Source organism: Agelaius tricolor, unplaced genomic scaffold (genome assembly GCF_023055355.1).
Source record: "Agelaius tricolor isolate 1412-34295 unplaced genomic scaffold, bAgeTri1.0.p SCAF_12, whole genome shotgun sequence".
Classification (NCBI taxonomy): domain Eukaryota; kingdom Metazoa; phylum Chordata; class Aves; order Passeriformes; family Icteridae; genus Agelaius; species Agelaius tricolor.
In genome coordinates this window covers 7,453,250-7,477,457 of record NW_027269272.1, presented here as the reverse complement: position 1 = coordinate 7,477,457, position 24,208 = coordinate 7,453,250, and the positions used below count along the sequence as shown (strand labels likewise).

The following is a 24,208-nucleotide window of genomic DNA, read 5'->3' as shown; positions in this document are numbered from 1 at the left end:
CCTATAATTCTATGGATTTTCATGAGTGTGGAGAAGATAAAACCCCTGCAACCCCAAAATGTCATTTTGCATATCAACAGAAAGCAAAGTTTCTTGAAGAAGAGAACAACAGGGATCCGATAATATTTTCCTAAGTCTAATAAATAGTTAATTTTTAATATATAAAAAACCCCTTGTCTCTGGCAGACGGTCAGTAAGTAAAAAGATAACCCTGATGATTATGAGCATCTAAATGTTAGAAGCACATAAAGATCTCATGAACGGAATTTCTGAATATTTTTAGTTATTGGTAAGGCTGCCAACAGATATAACTAAGGTGTTTTGATGAAAGATTAAGGAGCCTCAGAAGTGCAGATATGTTCCTAGGCTTTAGGATCTAAAAATACTAGGGATGAGAATTTCTGCCTGTCTACCATTAAAAAGTCAAAAATCAGGAACAGAGAGTGCCCAGACATATTGCTTACCAAAAATCACTGTTAAAATATACACATGAACAGAGGGAAACTGAATGAAACTGAGGTATGAAAAAGTCCTTGACTAGGTATAACATTCAAATCTATTAGTAACTTCACACTTCTCAATAATTTGGTTAGCTCAGATTTTAAAAGTGCTTCTTACCTCATCTTGTGGCCTTTCGTGGTGTGAAACTCCCACTGACTAGAAGAGTTTGGGGAATTTTTCATGAATAAGATCTGCTGGGCTGCCTCTTCTCTTTTTAGTTTCTAGAAGAGGAGATATAATTTCTAAAAATTGCTATAAGACAACATTTAGAAAATGCATTTCAATTTCATTCGAAAACAAGCTCTTTGCACGGCTTTATTCTGAGGATTGCTTTTGATTTGAAACACACATAATAAATCTTAATTCAAATGATTACTCATTTTTCAAAATTACTAGTGCCTGAAAATACAAACCAAGATTGGGAATTCATCCCTCAAGCATAACTTAAATGAGATAATTGCAATAAACTAATTATAAACTCTCATCAATCGTCACATTTTTAACACAACATGGACCAGGTCAGCCAGTATTTCAAATCTTTTCCAGCAGCAGTACAGTGAAGCTGGAAACAGTCTGCAGCAACACAAACCCTTCTTTGCAGAATACATGCAAGCTCAAACCCCTCCCCTTTGTCCACAGGGAGCTGAACCATGATCATGCCCCATGTCAATTGAGCATGGCCACCAAGGATCATCTCCAGTGCCTTTATGCTTGCAGACCCTCAGAGTTCCAGAGAAAAAAACTGGGATTTGGTCTGTTGGGGCATTGCATGACTTCTGTCACCAACAGGAGCAGAGGTCACACAGCGCCAGTTCTACAGTGCTGCAGGAGAACTATTGTGAGGCTTTAATGCATATTGTTATAGTAGTCAGATTCCTTCTTTCTCCCTACAGCTAGACAAGGAATTTTAGGATTAATTAAAGGGACTGTGGTGAGAAAACAGGTTTGTCATCATGAGTTCACGCTGATTTTGGTAACTGGGGAAAAACTCTTTAGGCTCTGATCAAATTGCTTGTTGTTACAGTGAGAGAAAAAAGCACACCTCCTCTAAACTTCTACCTCATGTTTAAGATCAGGTGGAGTAGAAACCTCTCTAGGCCTGAGCCTGCCATTTCACAGCAGTGAAAAATTATCCAAGGTGGCACTGCCATGGTCTTGACATCTATCTGCACGTCTGCCACTTCTGCTCTGTTGGCACTCACTTTGAGCTCACTCTGTGTCAGACAATGCACACATAGATCTAGTTCTACCAAAAAAAGAGAATCATTTTCCAAGGGTTTAGCTGCCCAGACTTGCTTACTGTGAATGGGATAAGCTTGAGTGAGTGCTGGCATAAAAGCAGAGGTAGATATTTGCCTCAGGGAGTTGAGTAAAAAAAAAAAAAAAAAAAAAAAAAAAAAAAAAAAAAAAAAAGTAGAAGTAGAATTGAGCAGCTATATCAGCTTAAATTACATACAAAATCCTAACAATTGTGGAAATAGGGAAGCATCTTATAGCTATTCTACTTCACAGAAATAGCTCAGTATTGACTGACTTAAAGTAGTATCTGGTGAATAGGGCATTTAGCATGTTCAAGAACCTTTCTGAGTGACCAGAGAAAGCAGAGCAGCTCCAGAAGAGACTGACCTGCCCTGAAACAGGCAGTAACATGTGGGATGCAAGGGAATAATACATCTCTGACTCTGACCTGGATCCCCCACTCCCAGCCTGAAGATCCCAGTCGCCAGACCACTCTGACAGAATCACTTGTTTGCCTGCTTTTAGTTTTTGTGTCAAACTTTAAAAGCTTTCTGTTTTGTCCCCAAACAGAAAAGCAAGACTTAGAAAATCCCAGCAAATTTTGTAGGACAGAAATATCTCCTTCTTGCTAAATATAATTTTTTTGTTCCAGTCCCATGAGTACTGGGAACACTCTGTCACCTCAGTTGGGAGTAAAAGTATTTCTCAGTATTTCTTGTTTTGTTTATGGATATTCTCTGTTACAAGAATAAAACTGGGAAGGAAGGAAGAACAACATATTTGAAAGATCAAATTACAATTTAAAAAGAAACAGTACTAAAGGAAGGAAAAGCAGAGTACTGGTCATTGCTATGCAGTGTAACAGCTCTCCAAGACACAGAAACACAAGCTGGGCCTGCCATGGCTACTGCCATGGGGATATTTCACTTCTAGCTGGTGTTTCACCTCTTCAAAGCTTCCACTGGGTTTATTATCATTATTGCTTTCTGTGATATTTTCAAGTTTTCATCTCAGACCAAAAGTAAAATTATGCTGGAAAAAGTGAAAGGGAAGACAGGCAGGATCAAATTACCAGTTACGGGATCATAAGAAGATGCTTTCTATTTCTGAATGTTTTTCATAGCATGACCCAGACATTTTTCTAAGAAGAAATTTCAATTTCAAACAGATTTAACCCTTGAGAGTGAAGCAATGTGAGGGGTTAGGAATCTGTTAAACTCTTAAATCATACTTCTGAAAGATTTGTATTTTTTTTTTTTAGTTAATACATCCAAAAGTTATATTTAGATATACGTTCATTCTAGTAGTGTCAGTTAAGAGCTTATACACTGATTTCACTTTGCATACTAGAGAGAACTCCTCACTGCTCTTGTCCTTCCCTTGAGAAAACAGTAAACAGCATATCTATCTGATTTTCCAGATTTCAGGGTAATGAAGAGGCTCCCTTTTTCTAAGAAATAAGTTTTTTAAAAGCCTACCCACTCTCTAAAACCCTTGACAATATTCTTGCCCTGGCAGCAAGCCACCAAAAAATGAGCTCCAGATAGTTGCTGCTGCTTTATCCCTTCCACAAGGTTTTGGCCACCCCCACACTCACCTGGCTGCCCCAACCCTGTAATGCCCAGTGTTTAATGGCTGATAATGCATACTGACCATCTATCCAGTGACAATCTCAGCCACAGCTCTCAGGCTCTCATCCTCCTCTGTAAGTACAGCACAGGCTCCAACTCTCACCCTCACCCTGGTATTTCCTTTCAGTTGCCTGATTCTTCTGACCTCCTGGTCAGGGACTGCACAAAGACCACACTCGCAGCCCTCTCTGAGCCCTCAATGACATTTCCAGCTGTTTTCCTTTCCCATTCTGCTTCTTCATGACTTAACAACTGAGCTCTCCTGTGTGCCAGATCTAGATCTAGTTCACATAAGCTGAAGGAGTTTCTCTGGACGTATTGTCACATGCTGATTAAAAGCTATACTGACATACCATTTAGCAAAACCAATATAAAAATGATAAAAAGGAAGCCATTTTACACATACAGACTAACACAAGGATTCTATGTTGTTGCATAAATTACTTTATCACATACAGAAAAAAATCATGGTAATTTATGCAACAGGGAGAGAGCAAGCACAAGGAATAGCAGAGCATTTTTCCTCTGTTAACTCCTCAGTTGCAACGTGGTGCAGATGACTTTTTTTTTTTTTTGCTGAGGGTTACTAACATGTGGTGAAGAGCTGCACCCAGCCTGTCCACAACCACTTGGACTGATGCAAGGATGTAACCGTACTCTGGAGCTCAAGAGAATTTATCCCTGAGGCAGAAAAACAATTACCTGAACGAAGAGAGATATAGATTACTGAGTACTGAGATACTTACTTCCTAAACGAGGAAATATATCCTTATGGAAGTAGCGACGCTAAGGAATGGGAGATGAGGGAAATGACCGAGCGGGTGCGAAGCCCTGCCGGAGAAGGAGAGGCGAATAGCAGCCAATCCTGTGGGGTAATCAAGAGTGCGCTTCCCGGCAGGAGGGATTAGGCTGAGTTTCCCAGTTACATTCCTCCATCTCAGGGTTTCACTCCTGGAGAAGAAATGCACCATATGCACCAGATCTGGAAGCAATTCAGGAGAACCCCCCTCTGCCACCCCCTTTCCTCCCTCAAAGCCGGCGCCATCCACACATAAGCAGAGAGGTGCAGGGGATGGGGGGCAGCGCTGCGCCCCGGGGCTGAGGGACGGGAGGTCAGTGCCGGGGCAGGACCCCCTCCCGGTGTGGGGTGGCCGTGCATGGAAGAGAGGAGCTGTGGCATGAAGTGGGACGGGGTGTGTGGGTGCTCGCTGGGGGAGGGTGCCTTGCTGGGGAGGGAGGGAGCGAACGGAGGAAAGGGCTTCCCTGCATCGAGGGAAGAAGCCCCTCTGCAGGAGCTGAGGGGGGATGGAGGTAGTGGAGCCTGTGAGGGTGGGGGCCCTCTGGGGCAGGGATTGCTGCCTTTTGGCGGGGCCCTTGGGGAGGAGGGAGCCAGCCTCCCGGCGGAGGAGGGACCTGCGCTCGAGGGGAACCCGGGGCTGAGGAGGTCTCCGCGGGCAGGAGTACCGGGACCGGGGTGGGGGGCTCTGAGAGGGGAGCTTGGGGAGGAGGGGAACGACACGACACCTGAGGGGTCTGCGGAGGCTCGGAAAATATTTTGGTGGCTTTGAGAGGGTCTGCAGAGGGGGCTCTGAGAAGCTCTGGGGGAACTCAGGGGTCAGGCGGGAGCTTTGAGATCTCCGAGGAGCAGGGGCTGAGAACTGCCGGGCTTCGAGGGGTTTCGGGAGGGATTTGCGGAAGGCTGAGGGAGCTCCGCCGGCATTTGGCAGAACTCCGTGGAGCCTCGGAGGAAATCTGGGAATGAGGAGAGAGACTGCAAGGGGCTAGGGGGGTTCTGAGAGGCTGGTGGAAGACCGCGGGAAGGTCTGAGGGGATCTTGAGGGGGTCTCTGTGGGGAAAATCTGTGGAGAGGCTTTGAGGAGAATCTGAGGGGAGGCTCTGAGAAGATTTTGATGGACAGCCCTTGGGGATGCCTGACGGAAGGTCTGAGGGGATTTGAGGAGGCTGTCTAGAGATTTTAGGGGAGAGCCATGGGGACGCTTTGGGAGAAGTGGGTGTCTGAGGAGAGACTCTGAGCAGACCAGAAAGGCTCTGAGGAGGCTTGGGGGCTCAGAGGGGGGGCGGGCTGTGGGGGCGCCCCGGGGGCGGCTGCAAGTCCCCTCTCCCTCCCGTGCAGGCTGCTGCCTTCCTACCCCCGTTACCGTGGCAACCGCCCGGGCTCCCCCAGCCCCGCACCGCCGCCGCTGCTGCCGCCGGAGCTGCTGGGCAGCCGCCTGCCGCCACCGGCCATGGAGCTACTGGCCGCGGCCCTCAGCGCCGCCTGCGCCTTCGACCAGGACGGCTCGCCGGGACAGCTCACCAGGTGAGGGGGGTGCTGAGGGCGCGGGGCGCGGGCGTGCGTAGGGGCCGCTCTCCCGCCGCTGTCCCGCCACTGTTCTGAGGGCACGTCCGCCTCTCCGCAGGGCCCCCCCCGCCGCCACTGAGGAGACCCCCGCCGCCGGCACGGGTGCGGCACCGCCCGCTCACCCCATGACGGCCGACTCCTGGAGGAACCTCATCGAGCACATCGGTAAGGAGCCGTGCTCGCCACGGGATGTCCGGCCGCCGCTGCGGCCTCGCACAACTTCGCCGCTTCTCCCGCTCCCCGCACCGACGGCGGCACAGCAGCCCCTAGAGGTGCCCTCAGCCCGGCCGGACTGCACCTGCCGGCCCCCTGAACCCCCAAACCCAGAGCTAAAGACAAGCGGCGCACAGATGGGGGGAGTTAAGGGCGGGGTAAGGGCTTGCGCTGCGGGTCCCCAACTCCCTGTCCTTGCTGGGAACCCTCTCACCGTCCTTACCGTGGCTTTTTGCGGTCTTTGGGGGCATCAGGTTTGCACGTTGCCCGGCAGTGGATTAATGGTATTGCAGAACGGCCTAACCTTGTTCATAAATTATGATTATTCTTGTCATTACAAAACAATTAATCATTAAGGCTACTCCAAACTTTCCACTAAAATATGATTTTGCATACTCCAGAAGGCATAAGACTAAAGTATTATTTTCACCCATCCCGTTGGACATTAGTTGCATGCACCAGGTTTGCGTCTCTTCAGTGTAACAGCCACCGGCATAGCACTTTCAACACAATAAGTTATTTTATCCTTTGTGGTCTCTAAAAAGGCAAAGTTGAGGTTATTTGGGTGACTATGGAGGAGAGGACTGTTAAGGATTTGCTCTTATGGTATTTTCTTTTCTTTTTTATCTTTATCTTTTGTGGGATGGGGAGAGAACCTCCACAGTTTGTTTCTTGCTTTCTCACATCAGAATTGTGACATTCCTCAGAGGAATTTCATCAACAGCAAAGCTAAATCCCATCCTGAGGCAGGTTTTATGGTGGGAATATAGAAGCTTTGTTTTTAAACACTCCTGCTCAGTTTCAGGAAATAGAATCAACATACTTGAATCTAGAGGGCAGGAATGCAGCGCTTAGCATGGGAAAATCGAACATATAACTCACAAGCAGCAACGCAAACCTCCCTGGCAAAAATGAGAAGGCTTCTTAGGCTGTCTCTGCTGTTTGGTGTCAAGCTGTGGCATGCCAGGCTGATTCTTGGTACACCTGATGCCTCTGGCACAATGCTGGAGAAGGAGGCTGGTGTGAAACCAGCAGCCTGCCAGCATCTGTCAGACAAACCAGCCGAGTTTGGGGCCTCCTGGAGGAAAGTGGTGAACAATTTATGTGAGTGTTGCCAGATCTGTTACCTGGTTTTGGCTGTGTAGATACTAACCTACCAAGGGAGCTGTGTCAAAACACTGTCGGTTTACTGGGACTGTGCACCTCAGAGGTGAGATAAAAATACTAAAACCAGCAGGAGTTCAGAGCAACCCAGTTGCTATTTTCATATATATTTTTATGTGCTGTTTATCGGAGGGAAGCTGTGCAAAACTCTGCACACATCAGTGTAACTGCAAGTCTGTTGCACCTTTATGGAGGGGACTGGGTTTTAACAATCTAAGGTGTTATGTTTATCCCCACCAGAGATGTTACATCAAATGGCTGGAGCTCACTCATTCCTTCCCTCCCTCCTGAGACGTTAGTGGACTCTTTGCCTGAAACTGGAGCAGAGAATTTCAGAGAAAACCTCTCTGGGCCTCCTGGGATTTTACATAGCTTTCAATGCAATAACGTTTACTTTAAGAGCGCTGCTAACTCTCTAAGGCAAGGATTTCCACAATTAGTAACTAGTTTTTCAATTCCCCTCCCAGGTTTTAAGAGAGCTGGGAAGGGAGACTTTGACAGCAAAATTAAATTGAATAAACAAAAAGGGAAATGTCTGTTAAATGTCTATAAAAATTATGTAAACATGCCTTATGAAGATCAGTCTTAAACACTTAAGTCAAGAGATAATACCAAACTCATGCTCTGACCACAGGGTTAACTGTTAGCCAGGTCACAGTAGGGACAGCTGGGACATTAAGCAATGAGGGGTGCTTATGCAGGTCTCTGACATTTTGTACTTGCTCCCTTACTAAATGTAAACATTTACTAAATAATTATATCATGAGTCACATTCAGCTATTGATCTCAGCTTTTTTTATACACATTCTGTAAGCTCCTACATGAATTGTAGTCTCCTTTCAACATGTCAAAACCTTGTTCCTTGACCTTGCATCTGTTACCCCTCCTGTGCTGTGATCATCTCCTGTTCCATCTGGACAAGGCCTTGGCATAGCTTCTCTCCCTCTCTCTTATCTACATAATTTTTCTACCCATTGTAACCTCTTTACCAACATATGGGTAGACCCTTAGTACCAAGACAGCAGGGATATCTTTTATCCTTGCTAGCACACCCTCCTTATTTCTTCCTACCTTTCTGCCTACACATTTACCTGTCTTTTGTCTTTCTTCTGTACCACCTTTCTGCTCTCTCCTCATATTGCTCTCTAAGAGTTGGTAGAGCTTCAACCAGTCTCTCTTGCTGTCATTTCCAATTGAATTCTGATGCTGGATGCTTTCCATCAGTCAGATCTTTCCATGCCTGTATTTGCTTTGCCTGCCACTGACAGCTCCATAGCTCTTACCTGGTCAGTCAGAGAACCTGGAAACAAAACCAACTTTCATTATCTAGGTCTTATTTCCTTAAAGGCAAGAGACAAATAGTCTTGGGGATCTTTTAAAAAGGGCTGCTCTTCAGATTTGCACAAGGGACCCTAAATCCCCCTTACAAAAAGCATCCTCTGACTTGCAAGGCAGAGCCAGCAGCACAACATGGCTGTACACCTGCAGTCAAACACTGCAAGTATAATTATCTCCAATTTGAGTAAAATAGATTACGCTTCAGTTTCCCAGCATGTTTTCCCTTGAGTCAAGCACTGCCCACGCTGCTGCAGGATGTTGCTTCCCAGCTTGTCCTGCTCTCTATGGGGCAAAAAGACCCCAGAGCCCTCCAGCACAGGCTGGCTATACAGATCAGTGCCACCAAAAGCAGCTCCAATTTAGCAGGCTCTCTGCTACATCTGAAGGAGCACTTCCACCCTGCCACAGCCTCCCTGATGGTGAAAAACAGCCTGAAATGCTTAGGAAAGCCAGATAAACCTAGTTGACGCAGAGAGAAATTACATAAGTGGCAGCAGCATGCAAAACTTCAGGGGAAGTCTCCTCTGCTCAGTACTGTGTAGGAAGCTAACAGAAGACTCTGGTTTCCTAGGCACAGCTACCCTTACTGCTATTTTAATCTGGTGTTGAACATCTTTCCAGGAAGAACAGATAACAGGACACACTCGCAGACTGCAGTAATCCTGTGCTTATTCCTGGACCTTTCCCCAGCATATTTCCTATATAGTTTTAGCACTGACTGGTACAGAGCCTCATTGAAACTGGTCCAGAGATTTAATAGACAGCAACATCTCCATTTCTGCCCGCCTTAGACAAACTTTTAATCCCATTGTCTCTCACCTTATTACACACAGAATGTCAGATCAAATATCATGAATACATGTGACCAGATAAATTTTAACCCCTAATGATTCAGACAAAATAAATTATTTAGCATGGTTTTTTTAACATCAAAGGCTTTTCTCTTTATTCATTCATGTTACACTGCTATTCAAGTATAAACCAAGGGAGATAATATAAATTGTGCTTCTTCAATTTCATTAAGGGAGGAAAGTGACTCAGTGTGCTCATGCTCTCCTGCCTTTACATGTCTTCTAAATTACATTTTATATTCAAGCAATTAAAATTCTGGGTCCTACAGATGGTTCAGAAAGAAAAATGGGACAGTTTGAAAGCCCTCAGAGAGACAAAGGATGTTCTAAAGATTGGCAGTGAACTTCAGGATTCCTACCTTTTCCATGCTGTCAGTTGATATCGAAGTGGAGGCAAATCCAGTGCAATTTCATCTTCTCCCAAAGTTAGTAATTGAAACTTGGAAGACACCTGGTGTCATTGATATGCTGCCCCATAGTGTGAACTCAGAGCCTGTTCCTTAGTGCTGTAGCAAATAGGTACTTTTTAGATATTCATTTTGCATCTTCAAGCATCATAGAAACTAAGAAGGAAAACATCAGGATATTAAGCAACATGTCCAAGGCTAACCATGAAGTCCATACCAAAACAAACCTGTAGCTAGTTGTAGTAACTGTAGTTAGTTGTCCCAAAGCTTCACCTGTCCAATGCCAGTAACAGCAGCTCAGTGTTTCCTCATTAAGGATTTTTGTGGCCATCAAATTGCTCCTTTTAAAGTCATTTCAAACTGTGCAGTATGACTTTTCCAGACACACACTTAAACATAGACATCAACCTATATAACTTGTAACATAGTAATATAACAGAAAATCAAAGTTTAAAAGACATTTAAAAGCCTGACAAGTCGGTTCTTTTATGTCTTCTGAGTGATGAAGGATTCATCTGACTGTGTTACTAAATGTTTTGTGAGAGCAGATTTTTAACATTTTAGATTTAGAAATGGCCTCCCATTTATAGCTTCCACTTCTGGCTGAAGTAGGAATACCATAACAGGCTTTTCACTCTGCATGGAAGGGACATCTCTCGCCTCTGCTGAGGTGAACTAAAGCAAAGCAATTGTCCTTTCCCACAGTAGTTTTCTACAATCTCATTCAGTTGTAGCCTCTCAGACCTGCTGTGTTCCTTCCTAGGGCTCTTGTACCAGGAATACCGAGATAAATCTACGCGTGAGGAGATTGAAACCAGGCGATTGCAAGATTCACAGACAGACCCTGAGGAGACTTCACCCAGTGAGGAAACCCCATCTGAAGCAGAACCCACGAGTACAACTGAAAACAAAGCTCCAGCACAAATTAATTTGCTGAGAAATTCCAACTCCAGGTTCAACTTATGGCAGGATCTTCCTGAGGTCCAGAACAGTGGTGTCCTCAGCATCCTCCAACCAGATGAGATCAAGCTGCAGGAGGTAATGAAGGAATATTAAGAATATTTCTTAACTGTGTTGCTGCTTAAAAAATGGAGATTGAATTAGGCCAAATGATCAAGATTTAAAAACTAAAAGCTTCACAGTAGTCACAGATAAGCCTTGCCCCGTTGAGTACTTTCTGAGTTGCACTGGTTAATGTGCCACTCACTGTTTGTTGTGAAACTGCAGACATTGTTCTGTATGCTACTGCTGCTGGATGTTTCTGTAGCAAAAGGAACTTCTTTTCCCTTTTCTGATTCAGTGTTAGGAGCAATTTACAAAGAAGAGGGATATTTAGGAGGTTTTTACAAAAGAGCCATCGGTTCCAGTGCACATTAATCTTTTTCCAAATTAACTATCAGGACACATAACTTTCCACCAGAAATCTTAGAAGAATTCAACCATTAACTGTAAGGCTTTGAATATCTGGCATAGTAGAAATAGAAGAGGTAGAGATTGATAAACATCCTTATATTTAATTGTTGTTACTTGGGGTCTATTGCAAGCAGTAAAAAATAACGACAGGTATATTTGCATTTAGCTATGCAGTGCAGTGACATCACTATTTTAGAGCCATGTGCTGTGACTTACAGGACTGTACTGAAAGGAGTAGGTGGGGGTAGCTGTCACAAGTGATGACAACATCAGTTGCACCACAATTTACAACTGGTTGCTATTTTGGGTATCGTGGGGAGTGTGAGTGTTCTTTGTTACTGCATAGCACTGCATTTATAGCCAGCAGTGGAGAGGGCAAACCCTGTTAATGTGTGGTTTGCATTGTGGTCCAAGGCTCTATCCCACAAGTCCAGCTGTACTCCAGCACCAGGATTGCCTCTGATGAGATGGTGGGATGGCTGTGGCAGTGTATCTGCTTAGCCCTGGCTCATGGGACTGTAGGCAAAGTGCAGAAGAACATCTCAGTCTGTAAGCAGTCCCTCCTAAGTTCAGTTAGACTTCCATAATCCACACTGATGAGCACCTTGTGCACACAGTGCCAGTCCTGGCTAGGACTGGAACTTGACTGTCACACTGAAAAGTTCACCTTGTGCACCCCAAGGGCTGTGTTATTCACACCCTTAGTGGAGCAGACTGCTGTTTATATACAGTAGCTTGGGCTAGCAAGCACAGGCTGTTAGTGTATCAGGGTTAGGGCTGAAGGTGAATGAAATTATTTGTTTTTTCTCCATGTTCTTCTTCTGCACTGGTTATTTGGATTTGTTCTGTTTACCTAGCAAAACACGGTACTTCCAAGTGCCAGCATGACAAACACAATCTGGCATCTGAAGAATTACAGGCTTTTATTTTTATTTTTGCTTCAAAATGAAGAATTTATCTGGAGAAATATTTTGCTTTAAAGTGTGCATTATAGATTTCAAAACTTGTCATTTCTGTTAAGTTACATTTGTTACCTGTATGTGTTTTTGGGAAAAAAAAATCTTGGTGCTGCTAAGCCCCAATATTAAGTGTGCTCAATTTTCTTCTTTCTGTTAAAATAACCAGAGAAATAAAGCAGTTGGAGAATGGGACAGTGCTGTCATAAAGAAGTGCTGTGCCTTCTCCACTATTAGTGGAGAAGGAAATTTTCTGAAATTTTCTTCCTGCTTGTCCTGGGATTAGCACACTAATACTAAGAGATTATAAAATTGCTCCAAGCCAGAAAGCTGTGAAATTGACTGAACATTGAACAGATAGAGTGGAGAAGTTGCTTTGTGAGGAGAATCAAGGTCAGAAAACAACAAGGGCTAGAGAAGTCACTGAAGGTGTTGAAGAGATTATGTTGAATTCAGCCTTGATGTAAGCAAGCACTAGTTGCTCCTGCAGTTCTGGAATTCTATTCATGTTGGCTGTGAACTGTGAGAGTGAACTGTACATGAGGGCTTAATTTAGTAAATGTAAAATGTTCAGCTTCATAGAGGAGAATTGGAGAAGTTTTCCTGAAGTACAGGACAGCAGAAATTCAGGAGTAAATATCTTAAGGACAAAACTGTATTTCCTGACCCATTTTATCTTCAAAGCTCTAGTAAACACAGGGACTAGAAAAACTTGCACGTCTTCAGCCAGGAAAGGTGGAGCAAAAGCATTATTTTGATCACAGGGAGAAATACTGGTACACAAATGGAAAGAAAGTTGAATACCCTGCTTCATAGCTGAGGAAGGGAACACCACCATAGCTGTGACAGAGGAGGGCTTCAACAGTCAGAGAAAAAGTTGGTTATCTGAAATCATCTTCAAAGTGAAAGGGACTACAGCAGGAAGAGAAATCTGGTGTTTATTAGTGGCAATGATGGAAAACTACTGAGCAGCTTATCAATGCAAGATTAAAAAAAGGTTTTCAAGCATCAAAACAAGAAACTTGACTGGAAGAGGACTGGATGCTTGAAAAGTGTCATGGAAAGTGATTTTTTTTATTGTCCCCATTGGAACAAACAAGACAGATATTTTCACTGTGGATTTCATTATTTCTTTAGTATAGCCTGCATTCTGGACCTGCCCTTGCAGGTGTGGCACCCTCCAAACAGCAAAGACAGTTTCTACAGTAAGACTTGGCAGAAAAAAAATCCTGACTTGGAGTCTCTGGAAAGCTGCAGTGCAAAATGATTGGAGGTGTCAATCTCCAGGATACCTGGAAGGGACAGGCTATCCTAACACATCCTGTATATCTTTTCCTATTTCCACCTCTCTCATTTATCAATAAAAAGGTACAGGTAAAGCTGTAAAAGTTACATTTAGGACTAAGCCAGTCGTGCAGAAAGAGAGAGATTCTCTCACAGGTTCACCCAGTGCCTGGGTAAAGCTTCTGGGAGAAGCTGAGCTGATACTCCTCCACTTTTCTCAATAGGAATCTGGCCTTGAAAAAAAATCCAGTGTCCTCTTATTTCTTAAACACTGTCTGTTCCATGGTCACTAAGTTTATCTTTACAGACACCCTTTGCTCTGTCTCCCTACTGGGGGCTGTGCAGGCACAATCTCCTCCTGTGGTGCAGGAAACCACTTGTTGGACTTAAGTGCCCACTGGTAACATTTCCTAGGCTGCCAACCCTGCAAAGGGCTGAAAGGTCACTTCAACTAACTGCTGTTTTAGTATCTCTGGATTGAGTAACAGTCCCTCCTTGCTGAACCCATTCACCCAGATCTTGGAGTGCAGCACAGTGTCAGGGACACAACCCAGGTCTCTACCTCGAGTTCTTATATGATGCACAGTGATATTTCCAGGAAAAGGCCAAAAACTAATCAGTGGAAAATTCCAAATAATTTATTTAAAGAGAAAAAAACAGACAACAACCAAGCCACAAGACAGACCCCCATCTAATTTAGAGTATATTTCTCTATGTACACATCACAAAAACCACTGCATGTACCTGTGGCTCCATATGACCTCCTCAACTTTAGCTGTGCCCCAGCAGCCACTGAGAACCAGTCCCTGAGTTCTGACACTTGCTCTGCCTGGCCAGCTCCCCCCTCAGCAGGGTGCAGCAGAGGAGCTGTGGGAACAAGGGGAGCATTGAAGCAGCTTTAGATTCCAGGGAGCAAAACTTTCACTGAGCTACCGACTGCCTCTCTTAGTAATGGCAGCATGGGCAATGGGCCCCAGGACAAGGAACCCAAGGTACCCCTTCAGCAAGAGATGCCTGAAGGATCTAACAACGCTGTGTTGAACCTCTGTGAGAATCTTCAGTTAATCTTACTTCAACTAATGGATTCAGTAGTTGTGTAAATAAACACCTTTTGTATCTACCTCTGAACAGAGACAAGATATACTCCCCCAGAGAGTAAGGGATCTCTGAGGGGTAATAGTGGAATGTCCCTGCAGCACTTGCAGTAGGAAGAAGACTTTATATCTACATATCATTAAACTGATTTTTATCTCTGAATGAAACCATCAATTTGCCTTTCTGCTTCCACAGAGCACATCCTTGGCCTGAGGAAACCAGACTTTGCTCCAGGGTTTTCTCTTCTAACAGGATAAGCAAAGGCTGAAATTTGGAGATTATTTATGATTTCTGGTAGTAGTTAGGCACTACTGTATCTTGTCCTGTTCTGTTGTGAATTGGGGCAGAAAAGTGTATGGCCAGGCCTGACCAGGGAGTCTCACTTGGACAGTAACAGCTGTATTTCCTCAAGGTCAGGGCTGATGGTTGTGCAACGAAGACTTCCCTAACTCACTGTCTCCTGTAACACGTGGCAAATGCATTGTGGGCTTACCTCTCCCTGCAGCCTGGGCCTGCAGGGTGGGTGCAAGGTCCGTGGCTGTGCAGCACAGATGTTCTCATTAATGCCCAGTGTATCTCTCTGTAGAAGGTACCTGCTGACTTCCTTCTTTGGGATTTTCCCTCAGGCCATGTTTGAGCTGGTTACTTCAGAAGCATCCTATTACAAGAGTCTGAATCTGCTGGTGTCTCACTTCATGGAGAATGAGCGTCTGAAAAAGATCTTACACCAGTCTGAGGCACACATCCTGTTCTCCAACGTGCTGGATGTCATGGCTGTCAGCGAGCGGTAAGTTGGCCGCTGAGTGGCACTGAAAGCAGCAGCTTTAGGTAACTGCAGTTGTGGAGGGATGGAGGAGCTGACTTCTCCTGGGAATTGCCTGGGACAGATAGGTCACAATTAATATGGGTGCTGACTTTGTCATTTAGCTTCCTGTTGGACCTCGAGCAGCGAGTGGAAGAGAACATTGTGATCTCGGACGTGTGTGATATTGTCTACCAGCACACAGTTAATCACTTCTCTGTGTACATCACCTATGTCTCCAACCAGACCTACCAGGAGAGAACCTACAAGCAGCTTCTGTGAGTTCTAGTGCTTGTTGCTTCGCTATTTTGCAAAATTGTACAGGCTACAGACTTAGCTGGAATTTTGGTATTTATGAGAAAGGGCTAGATAGCACAGAAATGGGGTTTTCCACTTCATGATTTCTCACTGCATCTGTAAAAAGAAAACACAATTAAAGGCTTTATAGTAAGGATTGGTTGATGTAGGTAACATGGCAAGTAAACTCAAAGCCAGCATTTGTCAACTGCAGGAAATATTTATGGAGCATGCAGGGCCATGTACATGCTTGTGTAATGCACATATTTTTAACCTGCAAGTAGAGGTAAGAGATGGAAGGCCAAAAATATAATTTAGATCTCTGATGAGAACAACCGCCACTGCTTTTCCCAACCTTCTCAGCAAGGCATTTGACTCTTCTCAATTTCATAACCATCCTTTTTCAGGATAGAACAACAGGACTTTCTTAAAAGAAGAAAAAAAAAATTTAAAAAGCTATTTTCTTCACATTCTACTGTTACACACACAGATCTAGGGCTGAGGATATAATCCAACATATTTTTGTAGTATTTTTCAAGTGTAGCAGGTCTTTTGGTCCAGTAGGAATTCTCTGATACAAGCTCAAAACAACGAGTGCCCTACAAGCTTGTCTTTGAGAGGAAGAGACTCAATTTTTCTCTAGTTACAGTGTCCTGGATTCTTTCAGGACAGCCCATTGCACATGCTGCATGTATTTTCTCCTGTAGCATCAGCTGGTTCAGGCAAGTGTAACTATGTTTAGTCCTTTCATTTCTCTGCTAACTTTTGAGGAAAAAAATATTTTAAGGGGCCTTTATTGAGCTTGGCCTGCTGTTCTCTCCAAAAAGAGGGTACCACAGGGTTTCCTTCAGTCAGAGGTGAGCAATACAGCTGCAGAAAGAATTTCCCTACAGCCATAATCTAAACACTTAGAAATAAAGCAGCAATAGGCTGGGTTACTTGAGCTTGAAAGGGACCTGTGGGAGATGAGATATTCCTAAATGTGAATTCAGAGGGCAGCATTTTTGTCTGCAGGAATACATAAAGCATGTTGAAAAGAGCTGACTCCCTTCCCCAGGCTCCCAGCTAGCACAGGAATTTTGCAACACTTGGCTGAACTCAAAGCCTGAGGTGTGTCACAGTTTCCCCCATTTGACTGTTCTTCAGACACATGCAGTTCCATTCTGCTGTGAGTCACCCTGACAGACAGGTACCTGCTGCAGCAAGGGGGAACACTGCCAATGGCTTCTTTCACATGTTGTAAGGAACACCCAGTGCAGACAGGTTTTGCACAGTTAGCAACCTCTTTGCATCCATGCTGTTTCCAAGACTAGCCAGGACTCCAGCAGCACAAGCCACAAGCACAAGTGCTCAGGTTCACTCAGTCCATGGCTGCCAAGAAGCTTTGTCTGCCTGTGGCAGCCAGGACCACTCTGCTCTGCACAGCTGTGTCTGTGGCCCAGATGTGCCCTCATCTCCTGCAAACATCATCAGGGAAGGCCCAGGCATGGCCCCTGCCCTTCTCAGGCCAGAGAATGATTTCCATCCTCTAGCTAAGCAGCAAGGAATATTCAAACTTGAGCTACTTTGTGGCTTGTCTTGTCCTTATGACTGTGTGAATTTCACCTTATCACAGAGTTCCAACTGTGTAAAAATATATAATTATGCCTCTGACTCACTTACTTGGACACATACCCCATTCACATACACCTACACACGCAGTGTATGCTGCTGAGCTAGATATGAACACATGTGAGCACTGCCGTGGCTTGTACATTAGAAGTCTATTTTTTCCCTCCCCCAACACTATTTATAGTTTTAGATTTAAACTAAAATACACCCAAAGGCATTCAGTCCCCTCCTTCCTTCTTCTCTCCTATTGGGAGAGACCAGGCAGATGCTGTCTCTGGGACCAAGCTGCTTTTGGGTCACCAGCCATATGCCAGAGTCCCAGGCAGGGTGGCACTCAAAGTTCTCAGCTTCTCTATCTCTCCTCTCAGCCAGGACAAACCAGCCTTTCGGGAAGTGATCTCACAGCTGGAGCTGGATCCCAAGTGCAAAGGCTTGTCCTTTTCTTCCTTCCTGATTCTGCCATTTCAAAGAATCACTCGACTCAAGCTGCTGGTGCAGGTAGAGTTTTGCTCTTCTCTCTCTCACAAAGGACTTCTGGATCACTCCTGGAATTTTCCTTTCCAGCAGCTGTGAATGGGGCTTAGATACAGCCACAATCGACCCTAGAACTGGATGAAGCCTTTCCACAGAGTCAGAAATTCACCACAACTATGAAAAAAGGAATTCAGTCCCTCAGAGTCCATCCCCAAATTAGTGTTGAATTCACCAGATAGCTTTTACTGAGTGAAAGAGTTGAGGAGGAGCTTTGTCAAGCTGCCAGAAGGGGTAGCATCAGTCCATTAATCCAGCTTCCTGACAGTTAGGATGGTGACACACACATGCAGAGCAGCTGGGTGACACAGGGATGCTACACCATGATGTCTTGGACCAGTCAGCCAGTGCTTTGCCACCTCATCTAAACACTGCTGGAGAATACGCTTCTAGGGATGAGGAAACAGCTCAGTCCCAAATGGTCTTATCCCACTGGGATTATCAATAATGCTGTCTGTTAGTGTTAGTTCTAGTTATTTATTAATTTATTTTTATAAAATAAGAATCTACCTGTTATATTTCTCTTAGATATAAGGTCAGATGGGAAGAGGTTTTAACGAGAAGGGGGAACTAAAAGGTGAGAGTCACTGTACTGTGTCACCCTTGCTGTAATTAGGCTGATGGCCAGAAGTAATTTGTAGGCTAGCAAACTTTACCTTTCTGTGCTCTCAAGTTGGGATCAGCATTAACGCAGCCTTTCCTCCCCTGCAGAATATTTTGAAGAAAGTGGAAGAGAAATCTGACAGGGAGTCCACTGCCCTGGATGCGCATAAAGAACTGGAAACAGTAAGTTTGAATTAGTTGATGGAGGGCCATTAAGATTAAACCACCATGCTCATTTCACACACACACACCCCCCCCGAAAAAATCCCCTGCAGACTACATTCTATCCGGGAGCGGTTTCTTTGAATTCTGTCACTGTGTTTCAAGAGGTTTTTTCCCTAAAGTCTGAAGGATGGACTAGTCTACTTGCACTTAGATGTCAGTGACAGCGAATCCCTTGCTAACACTAGATGTATGTGTCTGCCATAGGAAAGGGCAGAGAATGTTTTCCTTTAGAGTCTCCAAGAACACAAAAGGGTTTTCAGACACCTGAAGGTGATGGATCTGACTGAGAGGTGTGTGCACAGTACAACTGTGTCAGGCTCCTCCAACACAGCACACTTTTTCTTCTGACCTAGAATCACAGCTTCCTAATGAAGTACACAAGCCAGCTTTTAGCCCTCTTCCCTGAAGCTGGTAGGTAGGTGTGGTGTTCAGTTGTGCTAGTTACTGATGTGTACAAAACCCCATGAAGGCAGTGGGATGTTTCCCATCTGGGCTGTTCCTGATATGGTTTGACAGGACAATGCCATATCTGACTGGTCTAGACATAGCTGGCAGCTACATGGGCTGGGACAATGTTTCAACCCTTCTCCATCAGAAGCTTGGAACACCTCCTGACTTTTGCAGTTCAGCACAAGTATTTGAAGTTGAAAACTGTGCTAGAACATCAGCCTGAGGATGGGCCTGCAGTCTCTGACTGAAGCAATAGAACAGAACAGGCTCTTGGATTTGCCATGAACCAGTATAGAAAGTGTATGCTTGGAGATCACTAGGGATAAAGACAGGGACTTTATGAATTAAGGATGTTCTGCATTGAGTTAGTATTTGCAGAATCCCTCTTGACACATCTGGTAGCCAATTATTTTTCCATTAGTCAGTAGCCTGAGGAAGACTGTTCCTGTAGCATGCAGATGACTATAGCCGCTGATGGAAAAATGCTGGGTTTGTATTCAGTCATCAGTGACTCAGATGATCAGTTTACTAATTCTTTTGCACAGTTAAACACTTATCTGTAAGTGTTTAAGCTGATACCTAATATCCAGCTAGGTACAGGCATCACAACAGAGACCATCTGATGCTTACTTTTTCTGTACATTTGTTTTCTTTCTATTTGAGAGGCAAGAGATGATCACAGTTTCAGTTACTGATATTCTGTTAGATTTTGAGTAGCAGAAACAGAGCACAAAGTGGAGCTTGTTCTCCAATATAATTTTTCTACCTAGCCAGTTCTCGAGAGAGTTGCTCCTTATGAAACAGGCAGTGGCATCTAGGTTAAGGTCCCTGTAACAGCATAGTGCTTGCATGTTGGTTGTGGTTTTTCAGTTAAAAGTTTGTACTCAGAACACAGCTGGGCTCTGTATGATGAATGTCTCTTTCCCTAGGACATTTCACAGCCCTGGCATCTAATTCTGCTTGGCAGAACTACAGCATCTGCATTTTTGAAAAAAAGATGTTTGGCTTCATTCTCTCCTTGAAGATGATACTGCAAATGTACCTCATTCCAAGTGTTGGGAACAGGGAAAATGAGATATATGATGTGTCAGATTCTGGAAAACAAGCTGTTCATTTTGCTGTGCAACCAGAAGCACTGTTTTATACTGTCTGGTTCAGTAACTGAATGTAGCCACCTAATATGCCCTCTGACAGTCAGTTTCCACCTGTAACACCTTTTGGATGTTTGGGAGCTTTTTGGTTGCTCAGGTTTTGGAGTTTTTTTCCCCTTCTCTTTTCATGCACCCACAGTGCTGATAAAAGATCTTTGCTTTGTCAATTTCTGTTACAGCAGGGCACTTACCTGATTGTGGTCAGGCCTTTCCATGCTGTCCATCATCACTTACCTACTTAAGGCCAGCAGAGACAAACCTTTGTGCTCTCTTTTCCAGGTTGTGAAAGCATGTAATGAAGGTGTCCGGAAGATGAGCCGAACAGAGCAGATGATCAGCATCCAGAAGAAACTAGAATTCAAGATCAAGGTATAAGCACAGGCTGGACACTTTTGGTTCACTGTCTGCACTTTGCAGACAGCCTCCAAAGGGTCCCCTCCAAAGGGGCTGCTGCAGGCACAGCACCTCTGTGTGTGCTCAGTGCACACCTGCTGCAGAGGCTGGGGCAGCACCAAGGCCAGTGTGATGTGCACATACACAGGTGGGACATGCTGGCATCACCCTCCTGTGCACTGTGCTCCTGCTCCAGCACTCAGGTGTGGCTCTTCCCTCTTACCTCCCTTCAAAACGCAGGTCAGCTTTCAGATGTTATTTTACATACAAATATGTTAAAGGTAGATGGAAGCTACAAAGCAAAACACTTTAAAACTGAAAAATACCCAGACAAAGACTGCCTCACCATTTTGATTCTTTTCTGTACTTATGCATTGTGTACAGTCTCTAAATACCTGCTGCTGATCTGTGTCAGCTCTGCTGAGGGAATTGCTACATCAATATTTAGGGGTATCTGATCAGATCTCAGTTATATGTACCAGATGGTATATATAACTATATAGTTATATATATATACACACACTAATATATATATCTCAGATGTATACCATTAAATTCCAGTGCTGAGTATAAAGTTGTCAGTTCTTTTCTTAAATGATATAGAGAAGCTTCTCAGGTCTATCTGCTTCACAAACTGTAAGGATCATATTTAGCTTCCAAGCAATCTTTTTATGTACGTGAACAAACAAAACAAAAAAAAATTGGTTTTTATAGAGCACTTTACCAGTGTGTCAGGGCTACACCACAGTCCACAGGACAGTAGTAGGTTAGGGAAGCTACACAGTTGTCTTCACCTGCTGAGGCCATAATGATAGGCAGGAGCTGGTTCATCTCTGGAGCAGATCTGCCTTGGGACCTGCCATGGGTAGGACTCTTCTGGGGAGAAGAGTGCAAGGAGTTGAAAAGATAGATTGTACTACCATGCATATGATGAGCACTGGGAGTGAAGGTAGAAAGAGTGACAGTTATAGAGGTATTTTTCAATATTTCAGTCATTTGGAAGTGCACTATTCTTCTAGTGCAAGATGTGCTTTGTTCTGGGCTTCTTGGTTTTAGCACAATACTTGTTGAAACTCCAGCAGAAATGCTGTGGTAGGTGCGTAAACAGTATCTCCTCCTGACAGAGACAGACCCAACCAGAGGAAACCGGTTTAACCTTGTTTTTTTGTAGCCAAAAGGCCAAATCTGTGGTTTTAAAAGTCAGTCTTACTGTTTAGGAAAGTTCAGCCCAGGTGACAGGATCTCTCAGAGAGAGATCAGGGCATAGGCTGTTGTTTCATTCCAGTACTTGGCACTCTAGCATTGCCATCCTTAAATATCTGTCTATCCTCGGGCTCCTGCTGTACCCCTATCCAACTTCTGTCATGCTGTGCTGGGCTGTGTGGATGGCAGAGCACATTGCCCTCTCCTTGCAGCTCTGCTCCAGCCTCTACAGTGCAAGTTGTGGTGATGGGAGTTCATCACCCTTCCTTTTGCATCTCTTGGTGCTTTCAGCATCATAACTACTTGAATCCATGGGGTTTGGCTGCTTTCCTAAACTTTGCCATCTTTTCCTCCCTTCTAGTCTGTACCCATCATCTCTCACTCCCGCTGGCTGCTGAAGCAGGGGGAGCTGCAGCAAATGAATGGTCCAAAGACATCACGAACACTTCGCACCAAGAAACTCTTCAGAGAAATCTATCTGTTCCTTTTCAATGATCTGCTGGTGATTTGCCGGCAAATTCCGGGGTGAGTGCAAAATTCAGGTGGTACACAGGATCCTTCATTAGTTCTATCACCCCAGGTTTATCCAACCTGTGATGCTGTGACCCCATCCTGTCCCTCAGGCACAGGCACATCCCTTGGCCTGACATGTACACCTCCATCCAGTAGTCACCTTACCTTTGAGCACAGCTGACTCTTCATGGGTGGCACAGCTCTCTCCAGCTGAAAATTCATGGCCAACAGGAGTTAAACAGATCCCAGGGCAGATGTGTCAGCAGGGTGACTATGCATCCAGCAGTTTCTGCAGGGTGGCAGTGAGTTACACTGGCTGGTGAGCTGACCCTGGAGATCTGTCTTCCTGTCAAGAAGTGATTTTTGACTCATCGCTTCCTGAAGAACAGCTCAGATTTAGTCAGTTAAAACTCTAAGCCGACTAGAAAGTTAGAGTAGCAGGGAGGGGTATCAATTTTGGCCTGAGGCCAGTGCTTATATTTGACATGGTGTAACCTGCCTGAGGAGGATGTTGTCGTGCTGAGGACTGTGTCTTGTGCAAGCAGACACTGGTGAAACACAGCAGCAGAGAACAGCACGCCCTTTGTGGCATGAATTAGACCCACTGGTAGGGAGCATCTTGCCCGTCCACTGTTCCTAACGAACGTGTCGCCGCAGTGTCTGTACGCTGGGAAATGTTTTGCTTCTGTGGCAACTTGTATCCAGAAAACACAGAGGCACTTCATAAACAGGAATGAATTAAGCCTCACAATCCCCTTTGAGGGAGCGCCATCTGTGTTTTGGACGTGGGGAGCTCAGACAGAGCAAGCAACTTGTTCCAGGCCATGAGGGCTGCCTAGGCCAGAGTACAGAGAGGGTTCCTTGCTTTGCAGTGGGTTTTTATAGCCACATGCTCATCCCATCCCACAGCAGGACAACTTTTCTCCTCCTTCCATGCTGCAGCTCTTGGTCTGTGTCCTCAGTACAGTCCTGGGTGGCTGAACTCAAAGTCTCCTGCAATAACCACGATTTTTCCTAATCTCTCTAACCTCTCCCAGGGACAAGTACCAAGTGTTTGACTCTGCTCCCCGAGGGCTTCTTCGGGTAGAGGAGTTAGAAGATCAGGGGCAGAGTTTGGCCAATGTCTTCATCTTGAGGCTGCTAGAGAACGCAGATGACCGGGAGGCCAGCTACATGCTGAAGGCATCATCCCAGTGAGTACCAGTCACCCTGCTATCACAGAGCAGTGCTCTCTCCCTACATCCAGCCTTCATGGGGACCAGCTGTCCAGGCTTTCCAGGGATGGGCAGAGGGGGATCCCACTGCTGCAACTGAGCTGGCCCTATCAACCTCTCTGCCCAGCATAACTCCCCTGAGGCTACTGAAAGCGCCAAGGCTACTGGTCACCTAGGCAGGGTTCTTTCCTGTACGGTGTATTTGAGGCCTCTGGGGTGGTGGACAGACAGGCAGTCCCTGTTCTGGGACAGAGTGGTCAGAAATCAGCCCAGGCATCAGGCCCCAGCTGATTTACAGACTGCAGCATATTCAGAAAGTAAAACCAAGCAGGATATACACTCACACACTCCAGAGGCTCCACTGATTCACAAGAATCATGGCCGTGCCTGACCAGCCCTGTGGAGCAAAGGGTCTCCTGTTTGTGGGTGAAGATGGGAGAAAAGGCTACTTCCTCTGTGTCTCCACAGCCAGTGCCAATCTTGTGCAGCCCTTCTGCAGCTCAGGGCCTCCTTGTCTCCCTGGATACAGATTTTCTGGCTCACTGATTTTTCACTTCAGGCTCCAACAAGCTCAGGCTGGGCAAATGATTCAGCTGTGCTGGCACTGACCCAGTTGTTTTGGAGCACAGGGCATGGCTTTCTCACTGACCCAAGCATTACCAGGCCCACATTTTGTAGCCTCCAGCTAAACAGCCCATAGAGACAATGCACATCCCCAGGTTGATGTTGTCTGCTGTCAGCAGGCTCATGTTCATCATCCA

At 45.1% G+C, this 24,208-nt stretch overlaps 2 protein-coding genes across 17 annotated transcripts in view; one reads left to right on the top strand and one right to left on the bottom strand.

The window, feature by feature from the left end:
• The window catches only part of NEU2 (neuraminidase 2), a 35,740-nt gene extending 31,485 nt beyond the window's left edge, over positions 1-4,255 (bottom strand). For 10 of the 12 annotated variants that reach the window (XM_071437409.1, XM_071437416.1, XM_071437413.1 and 7 more), the window contains exons 1-2: positions 4,118-4,255; positions 619-722 (exon numbers count right to left, since the gene is read on the bottom strand). The gene's annotated coding sequence lies outside the window, so the exon portion shown is untranslated. Of the gene's footprint in view, positions 1-618; positions 723-3,393; positions 3,650-4,117 lie in introns of those variants that run through there. The other 2 variants (XM_071437427.1, XM_071437412.1) reach the window with 2 other exon arrangements.
• NGEF (neuronal guanine nucleotide exchange factor) overlaps positions 1-24,208 on the top strand; it is a 37,617-nt gene that overhangs the window by 7,770 nt on the left and 5,639 nt on the right. Inside the window, exons 1-11 of one of the 5 annotated variants that reach the window (XM_071437403.1) lie at positions 4,351-4,483; positions 5,506-5,691; positions 5,792-5,898; positions 10,470-10,744; positions 15,081-15,241; positions 15,382-15,534; positions 17,533-17,662; positions 18,407-18,481; positions 20,404-20,493; positions 22,082-22,245; positions 23,271-23,426. In XM_071437403.1, coding sequence (XP_071293504.1) covers positions 5,618-5,691; positions 5,792-5,898; positions 10,470-10,744; positions 15,081-15,241; positions 15,382-15,534; positions 17,533-17,662; positions 18,407-18,481; positions 20,404-20,493; positions 22,082-22,245; positions 23,271-23,426 — 1,385 coding nt within the window. In that variant the 5' untranslated portion in view covers positions 4,351-4,483; positions 5,506-5,617. The other 4 variants (XM_071437404.1, XM_071437405.1, XM_071437406.1 and 1 more) reach the window with 4 other exon arrangements.